Here is a 17,702-nt window from a genome sequence, read left to right as displayed (position 1 = left end):
TTAATTTTTTTAATTTTTCCATCGAGACAACGATCTACAGTGAGGTCCGTTTTAACGAGACGCGATAAAGTGCACGCGTACCGAGCGAAAATTCAAAGTTGATTTTCTCGAAAACAAAGCCTCGAACGAGAAATTTTTATTCTATATTTTCGACTTCTTTTTTCGCCTAGAATCATCCCCTTTCCGCTTGTACCACCAGTTACCAACCACCCTGTATAACGTTGCAATTGTTCGATGTCGTCAAACATGACAACTAACAGCTAGAAATTATTCCTCAATTTCAAATTCTTATTTCCTTAAATTGTATACACAGGTTATTCGCACGAGATTAGAATCAGCTTGGTACAAGGTTTTTAATAATCTAGGTTGATGATTTCAGTGATAAAAGACTGTCAAGGAATTAATATCGATCTGAGGAGTCATATTCGTGGAACGTAATATGACATTAAACTATGTCGAACTCGATTATGTGTGTGTTTGATATCGTGTCTAGCAGTAACTTAGCGTTCACGATATACATCTGGTAGAGCAGCGTTGATTCTCTGACAAAGTTTCAAAATCCATTGAAACGAACAGCAGATATTAAAATTACTATAAATAATTGAAATTAATTCAATGTTTCGCTATTAACAATCTTCTTCTCTATTATTTCGTACATTCTATTCGATTAGAAAATTGCTCGTTCATGTTGAATGATGAATATGACCTAATTGTTTACAGTGTAGTATATCTTCTGATGGATTTCATTTCGAAATGGATACACCTTGTGAAAAGATTATTAACGACGAAGAGATACGCGAGCTGTGTGTTCGACTGCAAAATTTCATTTTTGAAATGATTCTCAAGGCCTTGGAATATAAACTTGTTTTGCTGGAAGGTGGCCGTTTAATATTTCTCGTGATCGAACGATCCGGAATTTTCAAGCCGGAAGTAATTAAATCTGCTTCTTAATGATACACACGCTGCTTTACGCGCGTGTACGAAGAAATATCAAGCAAGGTAAACGCTAGAGAATTTCTACGTTGAGCTAATAAACTTTTTATGCGATTCCGATGTAGATCAGCGAACTTATATCATCTGGCATCGATATCTGTCGATATTAGTCGACGTTTTCTTTAGATTATCCACACGCGATTCTAAACTTACATCGATACTGAGAAACATTTTTTTACATAACTCGCGTAATCAGCACGATAGAATCAATTTGGTTTTGATGGAGAAACAGTGGGAATAATATTAGGATGTGTGGTAACGAAATTTTAACGAAAAGATAGCGGATAAACTTGGTAAAAATTGTAAGATAATCGCCAGTTGAGTGGTCTTGGATTCAAGTTTCCCTTGAAAGAACTTGTCCATTCCTTTCGACACGAATAATTAGCATATCTCGGCCTCTACTCGAATTTTGCTATGTTCTATTGTAGACTATACGCGTTAACAGTATATGCGATCGATATATTTAGTAAATAACGTTATAAATAGCAATGTTCTATAGACTTTTTCTAATAAAAGTAGCTTCGTGTTGCAGGTGAATTAAAGAAAATAGATATTGATCTTTTCGTATCTTTTATTTATAAAATGTACTATTTTTAAGTATATTAATAGGAAATCTTCTTAAAACTATTTGAAGTGACCACTTTATGTAACGTCGATATACAGGCGATTAACAAAATTTCCGACCTGTTGTTTTACAAAACTTAATGATATCAACGTTTATCGGAAAAATCTTAGAAATCAAGAGAAAACAGTCATCACTCGGTACAGTAAACGACGCTCTGACAACGACATAAACAATTCCATATATTAATAATTACATAACTTAATGCATATGCAATCGATTTTATACACGTGCCCGGTTAACAATGTATCAATGTATTTCAATGCAAATAGAATCGATACTACGTCAATAATTAGCAAACGATGACAATAATTGCGATTCATTTCCAACTGCAATCCTTCGTAATCATCGTGCAGATGAAGAAACAATTAAGTTTGACTCACCAAAACAACTCCCTTCCTACTTCGCTTCTCTTCTCCGTTCTCTTCCAATGTTGTTTGGTTAGGACGTTGGAACGATCGAAACGGCGAAAGATCGCGCGTTTCCGCCTCGAGTCAAGAATGAAGGCTGTCCTTGATACCGGAGTGCCAACAGAAACTACGAAACATAAGACTAAAATATTTCAGTATGCTTGAGCCGTACACGATTCGTATACAATCGACTAGGTGCATTATTGACTGTGTGCCAGACGAGCCTCGATATACGGTCGCTGCCGAAAGTATTTCAACACGCGTTATTATACTTCCATAATGTGGAATTTCAATAGCGTTGCAACGAGGCTCGTCTATCGCGATCAGATTGGCAAAATTTGAAACAAATCTCGAGACGTAAGTTTCATAATGATGATCATCATCGTGAAACACTTTGGAAAGATCAACACAGTGTCTGAACGTACTCAGTTACTCGCTAATAATAAGCCACGATGTATGTTTATCTTTGGTACCAATGACATGTTTACGGCTATCTATACTATAGACATACTAATTTACTACTAAATGTATCGTTGCAGTAAATATCTGGTAACTTTCATGTAGATTTCCAGGTCGCATCCAAATTGTGCGAAGCGTTTCGTCAAACCGCTGATAAAGTCTCGATACGTTTTACGTAACACGCACGTATAAAAGTTTTCTGTGACGTTGAAATACTTCCGTGAGCCACTACTGTACGTAGAATATCGCCACAGGTCTTCTATTCGACGCCGGCTCTACCTCCTTTAAAGGGTGATGTACCGCTTAAACGAGCATCGGCGTATTTAAAGTCGTGATATCGATGCGATGGCTGAATAGAGGAACAATGTCAAGACCTTCGATTTTTACGACACACACAAGAATTTATAGAACGTCGAGGGAGAGACAGATTTCGAAACATTGAACGGAAGAATAGTCTACGAGGTGGAAGGAGAACGAGGTGATTTGCTTTTGTCGAAATACGCGGTACGCGGGGCTTCAAACTTTTTCTAATTGGAGAATCGTCATGGAATTTCGATTCGTTGGCATAAATAGTACGAGATGCCTAGTAATCGAATATAAAGAAGATATAAATTTTTACGAACAACAGGCAGTTAAAATGCAATGCCATTTCGTGGTAATAAATGTTGTAGGATGTTTCGGTGATTGAACGATAATAGAGAATCATTTTTTTTTTTTTTTTACTAATTATGACAATTCGAATGATATTTCCCTCTGGCAAAGTAAATGATGTAGGAAGTGACCTTGGAATTTTCGTTTGTTTCTTTTAATTTGTAGTTTGTTTATCAGGTAGCAACATCGAGATTGAAAGCGATATCACGGATAAAAATACGTGTCTCGGTGGAAAATTGAACAACGCACGAAACTCGAGTCAATTAAATAAGCCGCCTAGCTACGAGATGAACCGACCGCAACCAGTCTTGTCTCGTATTATAGGCCGATTAGGTAGAAGTCAGCTTCGAACAGCTTTAACAACACCTTCGCGCACACGTTGCTTCTTTTCACGTAACCTTGCTGCCATTATCTAACCAGGAAACGTCCTATTGACTAATATTGTTTGCAATACCATTATTATATCATCGCTGAGGTGGTCATTATTGCGCAACTTTGCTGTTGCTGATACCTGAACGATATACCGCGATATTTATCGAAGTTTTATTGCTCGTTTAACGTCGTTCTATTTGTTTTTATCGCTCACTTTTGCAAATCTGTAATATTGCTCGCAAGAGAGAGAGAGAGAGAGAGAGAGAGGGAAGAAAATTAAAATAAAAATTATCCTTTTCACTTTTTAGTTATTTCATTTCTAGTTGTGTGTGGATTTATGATCCATTTAGTTTCTTAGAAATAAAAGCGAAACGAATAGTCACATAGACAGGAATTAAAATAAACAAAGGTTCGTTTTCGAGAAGAACGTGGATCATCGATGAGGTATGCGAGCTTCCGAGTAAGAATGAGAGAATTCAGTCCACTTTCTTGCCAGACCTTTCCTCCAAACTAAATTATTTATACCATGGATACGAGATACTACCGAAATACTAGAAAATTTCTTGTTCAGAAAATATATTCAACACAGAGACATTCAACAAGGAAATCAATCTACGAGTGTTATACTCATAATCATGAGGTATAGCACAATCTACGACCTAAACTCTACGATAACTTCAGTAGATTTTAATGTCCTCCTTTAGGAAGCTCACATCAACCATCTGCCAACTACCTACTAACCAGTACTAGCGAAGTAATGTACAAGCACATAGAATCACCGTCGAACTTTACAAATTACGGTGCTCATAAATTTCATGAGAAAATTTGCTACAATCCTTTTAGTCGCCCTTAGAAGCTTATGTCAACATTAATTTCGCTACTCGTCTCATATTTAACTTGTGTAGAAAGCGCATCTATTGGCACGTCGACTCGCTGTTCTACTTTAAAGATATATAATGTACTTCTTACGAAAGACTTCTCAACAATTCCAATCTGTTGCAAAGGCGTGCACAAAACTAACCAAAAATATTCCTCTAAACCTCGCTCGATCCCCTTTAAAAGACATCAAGAGCGATCGGAACCTCTTGCATCTGTCTCGTACCACTACTTTTAACTTTAACCTGCTTGAAACGCACCTACACAAAATTTGTTGGCACGTCAGACCAATGCCTGTCCTCTTCTCCTTGCCGCGACTTCTGTATCCCTTTGCTCCCTGTTTTCGCATCGATCCCGACCAATGCCAAGAACGGTTGGTTCGATCTCGCGGATCGCCCGTGACCCCGGCTGCACTTTCCGCGCGCAACCCCCGTGCGGGAAATTGCGATCTCACCTTCGCTCGACGGCAATGCCAGCCAACGACCTTGGCCTTGCCCGAATAAGACGCAGCCTTGGCGACCAGGCGATCGATGCGACCGCCACCGCCAGCCGGTGCAACTGCAGCCGGGGGAACTGGATCCGAACTGGTTCTCACGTGTTCCCGGTTTAGATGCATCGCGTGCTTTCGTCGTATATGCCACGTCGACCGGCCATCCTCCGATCTCGAAATCCGTGTCACGTGTCCAACACGGTGGCGGAGACGAGTTCCGTTTTCTCTGCCCCCTCTCAAGGCTTCTTGTTGTTTCCGTCTGCTTCTTAGGTTCTTTCTTTAGAGATAGTTTCTTATATCGAGAGAAGATGAAACGTAGCGTCGGTTTCGAAGCTTTGTGCAAGTGCGGTGACTCAACGATACCAAGACAGACGCCAAGATATGGGGAATTTATTATTTCCGATTGGGACAATTGCGTCGGTAGGTTTTTTGCTGAGTGGTTGAGTTAGGTTTAGAGGATTAAGGGAACTCTTTTTATCGTAGGAATAATTGTAGATACGTTTCTTAATTAGACTATGTTAGATTTACGTCGCGTTAACGCAAATTTTCATTTAATCGTTTCGTTCAGCCAACAGTTACAGTTTACAGTTTGCCATCGGGTTTCCATCGTAATCGCGAAGGGGAATTTCAGAAATTTGGTCAATATCTGTTATAGTTTATTTTCCTCCGTGCGGATCTCGCAATTCGATGAAATGAAAGAGAAACTGTAGTATTCGACCATACTGTGACAAATGATTTTTTCCAAATTATAGAAATTGTTCTTGTGCCTCCGGTTTATGTAATGCGGTTCCGTGATGTGTCCAGTATCCTTACGCGTGTTCTGTAACTCGATAAAACAATAATTTACTTTCCTAATGAAAGTTAATGCGATGGTTACGAATTATTCTATCAGAAACAGAAGAAATGAAATTTCTGTACGTTCAGTGTTAAATTGTTCGTGTCGCGTTACAAATAACGAAGCTATCGTATAGGAAATTGATCGAACCATGAAATTGACACACAGGATAAAGGTTAAACTCTTCTTAGGAGTTTCATGGATCGAGTCACGATCGATTGTTGTTCATTGGATCGATTACTGTATCTTACTCTTATTCTATATTTGGATTTATTGTATAGGTGTGCCGTGGCGTAGGTCAAGAATAATTTGGCGTTGATTTCTTCAGATTTGGCTTGCGAGTAGCGTAGTATTTTCAGTGATCCTTCGACGAAGTGGAAACAACGAATCGAAAATATTCTATTCCCGTTTTAGCTTAGTTTTATGTAACGTGATTATATTATTCACAAACTGTTGTCCCGGAAGAATAGTGACATAACCGCGAAAGAAGTAATTTTCTAGGAGATTAGAAAATTTTATTTAATCATACCTGTATTTAAATAATACAAAACTGTTTGGTATTACATAATCTTGGAATCAAAGGAAATTGCATATTTTAGTTAGTTTTTGTTTCATTAAAGATATTAAATACTTATACAATTTTACAGTTCCGTTGTTGATCTTTCAATGTAATGACACGAAGAATAAAAAAATGAAAGTATAAAAAGCTACATTATAATATATTAGTAAGTAACAGCAAACAAGTAGTACGTATTTTAATAAATATAACAAGTAACAAGTATCATAGAATAATTATGAAAAACAACAAGAAATAACCAGTAATTCTGACAATTCCTATTTCCCCTCTCTTCGACCAGAAATTACAGCTATGAAACTAATCTGCCTCATAGTATTTTGCCTGATCAGCGTCGCAACACACGACTGCTGGATCATCGTAAACCGTCAGCGAAAATCCACGGATCAGCAGAAGATCTCTACTACTCTACTTCTCGTCGAGAATCGCCCAGTCCTCGTTTTCGAAGAGTTTTTAATCAAATTGCATAATGTTATGCGAGATGCGATGACGCGATAGCGATCTTCTCCTATTCGCGACACGCGGTATCAGTTCTTCCGGATAATTTTGCACAAAATGCGAACGCAATACCGACGTTTACATTTCAGATTCATGAATAGAAACGGTATACAAGGGGTTTTATTTCAATCTTTCCATGATATCTTCAAGATTGATGGCCAATGAAAAGAGTATTTCAAACGAATGTTAACCTATACCGAGGGAAATCTGATATAAGGGATGTTACGGGAGATATATGATTTTAATTTACGTGAAATATAAAACTCTCAGGATCTACTCCGTTTTTTATTTTTATTCTTATATAGTTTTTTACAACGTTTTTTTTCTATCAGAATATATACATGTTCCTCTCGTATATACGTACGTACACGTGGAAGCAAAGCTCGTAAAAGAATAAATTCACAACGCGTCGACTATTTCAGATAAAATTTGCTTTAGAATCATCCAGTTATTTCTAGATGCATATATTTCGGATTAATTGCGTTCTAAGGAAGTAAAGTGCCAATAAAGTGTTATGTATATTTAATTTGATATAATTATTATAATTCATATACGAGCCGTCTGATGGTAGAGATAGGAAGATATAAATCTTTCAGAAATAATTAATAAATCCACGGAAATTTGTATTGAATCTGTCGAATCCTGCAATTCGAAAAATTAAATAAAATTTAAATAAAAACTTCCATAATACAGAATCGATTGACGTTAGCGTGCGCGATTAAAAAACTGTTTCTTCGTGAAAAACAGAGAATATAACTTGTATTAAGTCACGTTATTCTCCTTCGTTTATTGTTTAAGAGAGAATCTATCAGAGAAGAGTAACCCTGAACCATTTATTCCGTGTCAGCTTTGAATTAAAAATTTCATAATCTCGTTTTAACATGTTCGTTGTGTAAGAATATGAATAATGTTAGATTTTGAAACGCAATCGAAAGGCGAGGGCGAGCCAATCGAGAACGCGATCGATAATGATAAACACGATTACGCGTGTCAATAATTTTCAGCAATATATTTCTTATGGTTGATTAAATCGGTATACAAAACTCGTGAAGTTACCAGGCTACTAATTACAGTTGCACACAAGCTTCGTGTATGTTGTAAATTTGTATGTATTGCGGGACGCGTGTTTTACATGTTCTGGGTATCTTCTGATAAAACACACGTGTAAGTACAAAATGCTTGGTAATTTTGAAGCTTATATTTTAGCAGCTATAAGACTGGTATTCTTTCTTTTAAGGAAAACGTCAGTTACAATTTAATCTTCTGCCGAGGTTAAAGTTAACAGTTCCTTTGCACTTGTGTGATTAATGCGAGCAAAAGGTGATTCCAACTGCAAGCTGTAGTCAAGAGAAACGTGACGCGTTATTTGTGACGAGATATCGAGATTTCCTGTGTTTCATGCGAGTTTTCACGCTTCGCTTTACGGATGACGTTACACGTGCAAGTTGTGCTTTGTAAAATTCCAAAATAGTGTAAAGCATCGGATTACTTTATTCTTCAAAAATATATTCCCGGGTTTCCCTATTAAAACGCAACTTTACCCGCGATCTTCTCGAACGAAGGGTGTTTTATCGCTCGTTTTACGTTCCCATTAAGCTTCTCGAATATCTACTATTCAAAATTACGCCTAACCTACAGGTAACAAGTTTCCACGCCCAATAGCTTACCCTCCAAAAACATACGGATTCCTCTATAAAAACTCATCTTTGCTCACGTCATTCTCGAGTTAAAGATTCGATCACTCGCACCGCGTTTCCTCTAAACCTCTCAATTAGTCGCTGTCCAAGGTTGCATCGAATCGATAGGTAGAAGATTTACAGTTACGGGTGACGCAGTTGCCGGTTGGCAAGAGACGAATTACCTCGTAATTCCGCGTTAAACGGCGCCTTTGCTCCACGTAAACGCGTTCACGAGCACACATTCCTACCTCTACATGTATTGGCCGTGTGCATTTATATGTGGAGAGCGAGAAGCTCGGGCGCACACGCGAGCTGAGCTGGGACATCTCTCTTCTCTCCGCCGCGGCTCTTCGTAGGAAGGTTCCACGGCGACCGACGACGGGTGTCGGTGGCACGGAACGCTCGACGTCGACGTCGTACAAGGACAAGGCCACGTGGTCACGGGCGGCTGGGACGGACACGTATACAGATATATCGGCTACCAGTCATGCTACGCTGCCACCACCACAACAGGCTCGTCTATAATCGACACCGTTTACCATCTCTGACCTCTCCGCGGACCGCTACCCATCGTGTCGATCCAAACCAATCGAAATCACAGGAAGAAACCTTGTTATTTTCAAAGACTGGATCAATTTTCCCAGGATTATTCGCGTTGTACGCGAAGAAAGAAGTTTTGTTGACAAATCGTTCGAACTTGGTGATTCGTAATCGATCTCTGGTGTCCTTAGACGAAATTATATCAATTTTCTAGAATTATTCGTGTCGTATGTACAGAAGGAAAACATGTTGCTACGATCTCTAAGAACGATGAACTTTGCTGTGTTTGTGGATGAAATTTCTCGACGGTCATATCCGTTTTATATTCGCAAAGAATTTTATCGACGAATCTTTTGAATTACGTAATTCTTATTAGGAGGTCTTTGAGCGTCGTGCGTTGTATATTACGAAAGAACTTTTTTGACGAATCGCCTGAGTTTCGTGATACTTATCAAGAAACTTTAACCATAGCGAGTTTCGTTATTTTCGATGGAAACTGAATTTCTTTCAAGTTTTCGAGGATTACCTGTGTTTCATATCACAGAAGAATTTTATCGACGAAGCTACTGAATATCGTCGAGCTTTGTTATTCTTTTTTTTTTTTTTACTGGAAATTGGAGCAGCTGTTTGAAAGTTATTTGTGTTACTTACTTGAGACAATTTGACACGTAGAAGAAGAGCGAACTGTTGTAGAATCCCACTTATTTCGGCGAAGTCTTAATTGGTGTCAATTAACTCGTTTAGTTTCTCCCGTTAAATAATTGTCCCCCCTATATTAGTTTATAAGCGTTAGCGAGAAACGAACCGAGATTTCGTTACATAGTAATAGATATATTGCCAGTTAGAAGACGGAAGGAGAATTATATTTAGGAAAATGGCTGATGTTTTCGATCAACACGCTATTATATATTCTATTTTTTAGCTTAGGAGTTTGTTTATATTATGATAGATCGTAGCGCAACTGTCCGTGAATTTGACAAAATTAGTAATCGCAACGACTGTGTTGACAATCATTGTATAATAGAGATACTACGACTTGGTTACCGAATTACGTACAGTTGCCGCCGTGTCTGATCTTTACGAATCTATTTCACTTACAGCTGAATTACACGGTCACCGACGCGCTTCAAATATCTGTCACGTGTTATCGCAGAAAAGGACGATAAAAATAAATATGACACTAGTAGAGAACACTTTTTTTTTTCACCAACGTAGAATGGTGTATACTACACGTAAACTATATACTATACGTGAACTATATACTACACGTGAACGTTCCATACGTAATTCTAACGTTCGGTGCTATAATAGAACATCCATAAATATCCTGCGCCCAGGTAATCGATACTATCCCACTGCAACACAGTTTCACGTATAGTGCCACAGTGATACGTACAATACGATTTAATTATGTGCCAAACAATAGGAAACACAAAGTCATCCTCTTGCATTTCATGCTTTAAATTTAAATGTTTCATCATTTGAGATTTGTTTTATCAGGCGCAATGGAAGTTTCTTACGAGTCTATGCTGCTCTGTCCTTTTGTAACTTCTCCTTTAACCGAGAGATAAACGTTTGTACCGTTTAAAGTTCTCGATGATTCTTACGATTTTATTAATTACGAATAGTCGTGTTCCAAAGTTGAATGTATCTCGGTTGGTCAAACGATCTCGTTCTAAACGAAATTTTTATTGGACTTTTGTTTAACGATTGTCTTAAAGTCGATCTTCCCTGTAATATCGTACGAATGTTGACTTCGTGTTAACGTTATCAATTTATCACGCGCACAAAACATGTTCGCCTCTGATACATTACTCGATACAACAGGATCATTTTAATGGAATTTTCTTTATCATTTTATCATTTTAATAGAATCAATTACCGATTTTTAATAATTCCAATAATTTCCTCGCCGGTCTTTCCAAAGACATACAATAACAAATAAATTATATTTCTATGAGTACTCAATTCCAATTTTCAAACAATATTCCTAACCATTTCTAGCGATTAAATTCATTGAGATATAAAATTCGATGAAATCAAATCAGAATACTCTCCCTTTCAACTTATCGTGACTTATCTACTTATTCATTTCTTAAAAATTGTCTCATAGAAATAATTTTGTTCGGCAACGTATAGCGTAAAATGTGTAGGAAAATGATCTCCACATGGAGATTGCCCCATTTTCCACGCATCAGTGCTTTTACACTTCTTCCTTTCTCCGGTAAACTGAATGCAACTTCCTGACAACTGCGAGACGTCGACAGACCGTATCAGCGCGCAAAAGTCGCGTTTCTCGCACCTATACCGCTCAAGGACCCGGGCAAGGAACACGACGAAGATCATACTATTGTCACGGCCTTGAGAGACGACGCACGTGTACCCGCGCGACGTCTCGCATCGGCCTTGAAATTTGTACGGATCGACAAGTTTCGTGGTGGCCCCTTGCCGCGCTGTTACCAGCGCCTACATTCATACAGAGATAATCTTTGCTTACAGGAGCTGCTGGAGCGGCCGATAACAATGCACTTTTCACTGACTCGAGTCTTTGCTATGAGACGCTGGTTGCGTCATCTTCCACGTATCCTCGTGGATCAAAGATGTATTGGAGACGGCGAAACGGCACAAGTTATGATTTTGAGAAAAAGAAAGACGAGAAGACATGTTAAGTTGGTGCTTCTTATCAGTTTCGACGATTTATTGGCCAAATCGTGAACGAAGGTGAAAAATGGATAGTACGTGGAGTTTCGTCGATTTTATGACATAGCGAGGCGAGAGTTGGTGTACAGTCGATTTCACAAATAGCATTCTATATACAAGACGCTCTTCTTGTTGTTTATTTTTTAGGAAGTGTATTCTTTGATATATTTTCCTCTTTCACCGACCACGAATTAATCGCAATTAAATATGAGAAGGTTATGCCTAGACCGCGGTGAAATAATATTTTGAAGAATTTCAACCTCTTTGAATCATCGACTATTTAATTATTGAATTAATCCTAATTTGCATAATATCTCTGTATAAATTACGCCTAAAGCTTCCTAATTTCTCCTTAAAATAAAATAAAATATAGAAAGTAAAATGAATACAAGATAAAAATAAAATAGCTGCCCGTTCCAATAACAACATGTAACAAACGCGACAACACCGAGGTTTCAGAACGGTCGGCTCGCATCGCTAATCGAGCTGCGCCACGCTCGCTTTAACGTTTTCACGTACGATCTCTGACGTGTCCGGTGATTACATAAAACGGTTCTGCCCTTGTCCCCTCTGGAATGATCGATTGGTCTCGCGTTTTCTGGCCGCGGATTACCGCGACCGCACGCCTCTAAACGGATTCTTTGGCGGCCAGCGTGGAAGGTTATCTGGCCGAGTGTCTTTATGTACACGTACACTATCGTTCGTAAGCACTGTACAGTTTGCACAATTTCTAGCAACGGTATTCGAATTTCATTAAAGTGTTACAAATTAACGATGAATTAGCATTTCTTGCTTTCTTGCCACATCACGATCGTAATTCGTGTATTAATGCGACTGAAATTTAATTGAGAAATTGCGAGACGCGAGGAGTTTATCTGCAAACGACGAAATAATTCGACCAGTTTTATCAATTACAAACATTAATTTCGTTAATGCGCAATGCTTCTCAAAATCAGTTTAATCCCGTCGAAATATCCTGTTACGTACCAATGACAATCCTAGGGAACAAAATCGTCGATCGTCGATTAATCCTGCCGAATTTTCCCACTCATTTTCGATCCAATTATATCTTTTTTTTTTCGCGTTAAAAAATATCTCAAGCTTGAACGAAATATACAAAGTTTGTTATTCGTACGCATGATTTCTCCTTTCAATGTTAAACGTCTCTTCCTCTAAACCGCTAGAAATCCTTGCTGATTGCTAAAATTAGATTGAAACGTAAAAATTCGAGAATCGAGCGACAGAGCTACTACACGTTTTGTTAGAAATAAGCAGATATTCAAATATTTTTGAACGATAATGTATATGGTAGCAACGTGTGTTGTACGCGCGTGTGTGATTTCGTTATCGAGCGCGATATCAGCATGATTCAGCGGGGACGAGTTCAAGTACGGATCCAGAGCGTCGACAGATCTTAACCTCGAGTAACGTCACGATCGATTTGATTGTTCGACCGCTTCGCGGAAACTTTATCTGCGGACTTCCTGGCCTTGAGCTTCGCCGCTATTTCAACTCGTGGACGCTTTGATTGCTGATTTTCGCATGGTTATCGTACAGACGTTTCGTTTCTTATTGACACCGATCGTTAAGTTTCTATAGCTCTCGCTCGTGGATTCTTCGGTTTCTCTAGGAGCTCGAGCTTCCGCTTTTTAACCTTTAACTGTTTATGTCTCGATAATATTTTGTGATACAATTTCTATCAAAATACTGACAAAATATCTATAAGGTAATATTTCTTTCGAGAACGTTATCAACTACGTATTTTTATGTATTCGTGTGCTTTTAAGGAGAAAATGGACCGATGTAAAGAAAGTAGATCATGATGTTTCCATTAATTTATTAATTTCTACTAATTTCTTGGAGTTAAGAGAAACAATTTTTATTTTTATTTTTTGGAATTTGCTTTTTATCTTATTTGTTAGATGCTTCAAACGACTCGTGATGTAAACTTATCAACCTGATGCCAGAAGCCTGGCTATCCAATACCGGCCGATATTCTCCCATTAACGAGCTTCACGTTCCAATTCCCACTCTCATAAAGATTCATCTCCGAATTACACGGCCAAATAAATCAACAACAATATATACAAACACGATTTCCTAAAAACACCACTTGCCCCAGTTAGAAAAATGATATAGCCTTGAATTTCTCGTAGAGAAACCAAACGTGGATTCCGCATAGACAATAGACATTCGATTCTGATGTATGAAAACCTTCTGCCTTAGTCTCGTGCAAATACGTGTACGATCATTTCCATAGTACGCGATTTTATTGGAAATAGTGACGTAAGATGTATCTATCACTTGGACAAATTTGCTGTTGTGACGTTTAAGCACGTTGAATTTTCAGAATAGACGACATCTCACTCGTAATTCTTTCAAAATCGATTTACACGTTATTTGTAATAATTGGATTACAGATATTTATACAAATTCATATTTTTCCAAATAGTAGTTAAAAAATAAATGAAACCTAGATAGACAATTGTCTTATTTGATAAATATTATAAGAGGTACTATATTTTGGATATTTTACATATTTTTATTATATTGTGTGCATTTTTGCGCATTTAAATTGTTCATAAATGAATAAAAATTCGCAGTTTACTATATTACGTATTATATACCGATGATACAACGACTAAATTGAATTTTTATTATCATCTTCTTTTCATAACGATACAGAATCTTAAAAAAAAAAAATGAAAATTCCGTAATACGAGCAAACATTATTTTCATATCTTAGCGTATCAGACACAAACCGATAGCGTGAACACCATGTGTCTTCATTCAGATCAAACGAGTGCAGTACCCGTTTTGTCTCTGAACGGTTAATGTAAATCAACTTTCATATGTTGTAGGTGAGACTTGCACGCCGACGCGAGTATAAAACTCGCTAAAACGTAGACTAAAACTGTCGCAAGGACGTCGAACGGTTCGTTCGGGTTCGCTACGAGGCGTTTCTCGTGCGTGGCTGGCCTTCAGTTTGACTTCTGCCCGAAAAGATCGAAGCATCGTCCGCGGTATCGCGTCTATACATAATGCTGACATAATATTCCGGCTGGCCACGGTAAAAAATAAAATTCCATGGCCTCGGTGGCCTTCGCGAGTACAAAGAATCCTGCTGGAACGGCTGGCCGTGCGGATTTAGGAACAGACGTATCAGTGGTCGTAGATAATCAGACACAGATATCGAGAAGAGATTAATATTTTCGACAGGTAGAGTCAATGTGGAATCGTTTAGAACGATCGAGATCGTTCCAACACCTTTTGTCCTTCTTATTTATTTTATACGATTACTCAGAGCCATAGTTTTTCTGATAATTTATCGTAATAAATTCGACGTTCAAATCTATCGTTCAATAGTGTCGTTTGCTCGCAAGTGATACGCGTGTTTGTGTTAGGGTACTTGATTCTGGGGTACTCGAGTTTAACTCGCATATTCTGTATTTTAAGGGACGAAGGTAATACGTATTTCATTTTGTATGTTACACTTGGAAGGATAAAGATTGGTAATTTTCTACTGGTATCTTTGTACTATGGATGATTGGATGCCAGCTGGATTACGCTAGATGGAGAAATCGATTAATTATAATTTGTATAAAATATTTTAAATCGTATAAATGATATAACTTCCTCGTAGAATTTCATTTGTCTCGTTACTAAATACTTACTTTTATCGTTACTGATCGATAAACAAATTTAACTTGTAATTCGTAACTCGTACAGTTTCTCGAGTGATATTAATCCAATTATACGCATAAATTAAACTTAGTTAACGGTTAAAAGAATGAAAAAAAATTAACCTTTAGACTTAGAGAAACTGTTACTGCCATGTTACGTTTTTCTTGCGACCATGCAACGATTATAAGTAACATTTTCGCTTATTACACGAAATAACAGAGATATTCGAAGCTAGCAGTTCCACAATTCCACTTTTGTCCTTCAATTTTCTTCTTTCCTCTCTGTTCCTTTCGTTTCCTCTAGTTCATTCAGATATGTATGTACCTACTGGCGAGGGAAGCACACGCGTGTAAACGATGGCGTTGTTCGAGGTTATGATCGTACGACCAGCCGGATCCGTACTTGAACTCCGGCGTTTATCGCGATAACACGGCAACGTGTGCTTATCAGAGATCTGGATATAACGTTCGGCGTGTTTAAATGGCGCAGTAAACAGAGGATCGGTAGAAACACGCCGCTCTTTGTATATATAGTACTTATCGCTACTTCTTATACAACCGAAGGTTTTTCGATCCGAAGACATACCTAAGTCGCGTGAAATTGATTCGTTGAATAAAATCAATATTTCAACTTGAAACTACGTAATAATGAATCGAATAAAGCGCACATAATTTCCAATGGAGAAGAAAATTCAATCAATTTTAATTTAATCAATCCTCTTACTAATAAATTACTAATTAATTGAATCATAATATATATTTATTTTCGGTGGAACTAGTCTCAAACTTTGATACTTCGTGGTTTCTATATAAACGCATTAATTCTATATAAATGCGTTATTCATAATTAACAGGAAACAAAATTTCTTCACGCGTTGAAAAATGATTCAGTTTTCGGACGGATAATTATCTTACTACTTGAGAGTATTATTAATACAGTCAATTTTGCCAACAAGTCGACGAATTTCTACGAATTTCGCAGTTTGGTCGTCTACTGACACCGTTGGTTTAGGATACTCCGTTTCGATGCATTTTATTTAATATTCCATATTCTACGCGATTTGACAAACACACAGGGAAATAAATAAAATTGTACGCTTAAACATTATACGTGGCGATTGAAATTATTGCAACGATCTATCTTGTTTCAACGATACCAGTCGAGGGTTAAGATGGTAACGCGAATTCTGAGCTTCGATGTCCATCGAACATGGCCGAAATTAATTCCAAATGTCAACAACGAAATTCCTTCGAAATTGCACGACAACACCTCGAAGCGACGATAAATCAATGACGAGGTTAGACCACAGCCAGAACTCCTTCGAATTCCACGATGAAACGATATATCTGTTCGTGGAAGGGGTCGTGTTACGCCAAGGCCAACGTTTGATAGAATAGATCGCGTCTAATGTCTTTCCAGGAAGATGCGAATGGTGGACTTCGATGTCCACGCGTCGTTCTTTTGACTCACGTTTCCTCGAACTGCAAAGAAACCGTGGCACACTACGTGGCCGACGTTTTCGAGAACAAGATAGAATATTCGCGAAGCAACTTCTTTGAAATCTTCGTCTTCCGCGTCGATATTTTATATTCTTTCAGGCACCATTGAAATTCATCGCCCTCGTCGACGATCCTTGAACCATCTTTGACGTCGATCACCTTGTCACGTGAGAGCAAGCGTTGCGTGATAGCCGATAAATTTCAAATCCACACTTCTGATTCACTTTCGCTCTTTTTCCCAGTATTTTCTTTCTTAGTTACAGGGGATCTTTCGAACTTGGCGGAATTGTTTTAGAGATTTCAACTGGATAATCGAGATGTACCAACTGGTACGAATTTCTATAGGTAGAGTTCTTCGAACCAATCTTATTTCTCTTTTAATTTTTCAACGATTGTCGATTTTCATATCGGCGGACTTTTGCAAACGTTTGAAAGGAATTGAAGGGAGAAGATGGTTCAAAATGAAATATATCGCGAGAAAGATTTTTCAAGGTCCCATTTTCGAAAAGAATCTGATATTTTATCGTAAACAGAAACATAGGATTGGAAGCGTTTCAAAAGCTCGGAAAGCTCGCTATCCCTTGTTTGCTTTGTTGTAAATCATTCGCGTCGTCGTGCGTATCGTATTCTGTCGACGATTTGCTTACACCGACGAAATAGCTTGCCTCTGTTGTCGTCGATGTTAATTCTCTGTCCTTTTGAATCATTTTTAAGATCACGTATATCGTATCCAATGTACCAAATCTAAATCATCTGCAATACTTTGCCAAGTATGTTCGAACAAAACCTTGTAATAATATATCCTATGTAGGTTACATAT

The 17,702-nt window shown here is 37.9% G+C and overlaps 2 protein-coding genes across 4 annotated transcripts in view; one reads left to right on the top strand and one right to left on the bottom strand.

Moving 5' to 3' along the window:
• The window catches only part of LOC117231422, a 237,850-nt gene that overhangs the window by 111,886 nt on the left and 108,262 nt on the right, over positions 1-17,702 (top strand). For 2 of the 3 annotated variants that reach the window (XR_004492956.1, XR_004492960.1), the window contains one exon: positions 11,499-12,471. The exons of the other annotated variant lie outside the window; for it this stretch is intronic. The gene's annotated coding sequence lies outside the window, so the exon portion shown is untranslated. Of the gene's footprint in view, positions 1-11,498; positions 12,472-17,702 lie in introns of those variants that run through there. 3 annotated transcript variants of the gene reach the window in all.
• Positions 1,236-5,061, bottom strand: LOC117231424. Its single transcript, XM_033489860.1, has 2 exons — positions 4,644-5,061; positions 1,236-2,152 (listed from the first exon to the last, which is right to left on the bottom strand). The coding sequence occupies exons 1-2, from the start codon at positions 4,997-4,999 to the stop codon at positions 2,110-2,112; spliced, it is 399 nt and encodes a 132-aa protein (XP_033345751.1). The 5' UTR covers positions 5,000-5,061; the 3' UTR covers positions 1,236-2,109.

Source organism: Bombus vosnesenskii, unplaced genomic scaffold (assembly GCF_011952255.1).
Source record: "Bombus vosnesenskii isolate JDL3184/JDL3185 unplaced genomic scaffold, Bvos_JDL3184-5_v1.1 scf7180000013272, whole genome shotgun sequence".
Taxonomy (NCBI): Eukaryota; Metazoa; Arthropoda; class Insecta; order Hymenoptera; family Apidae; genus Bombus; species Bombus vosnesenskii.
The sequence above is the reverse complement of the archived record's forward strand: the minus strand, read 5'-3'. Positions and strand labels throughout refer to the sequence as shown.

Bases quoted from the DNA above. Each gene is read 5' to 3' on its own strand.
- LOC117231424 (XM_033489860.1), bottom strand. From the start codon at position 4,999: ATGCATCTAAACCGGGAACACGTGAGAACCAGTTCGGATCCAGTTCCC. The intron at 2,153-4,643 runs GTGCGTTTCAAG...TATGTTTCGTAG, and splicing joins TGCCAACAAATTTTGTGTAG to TTTCTGTTGGCACTCCGGTA.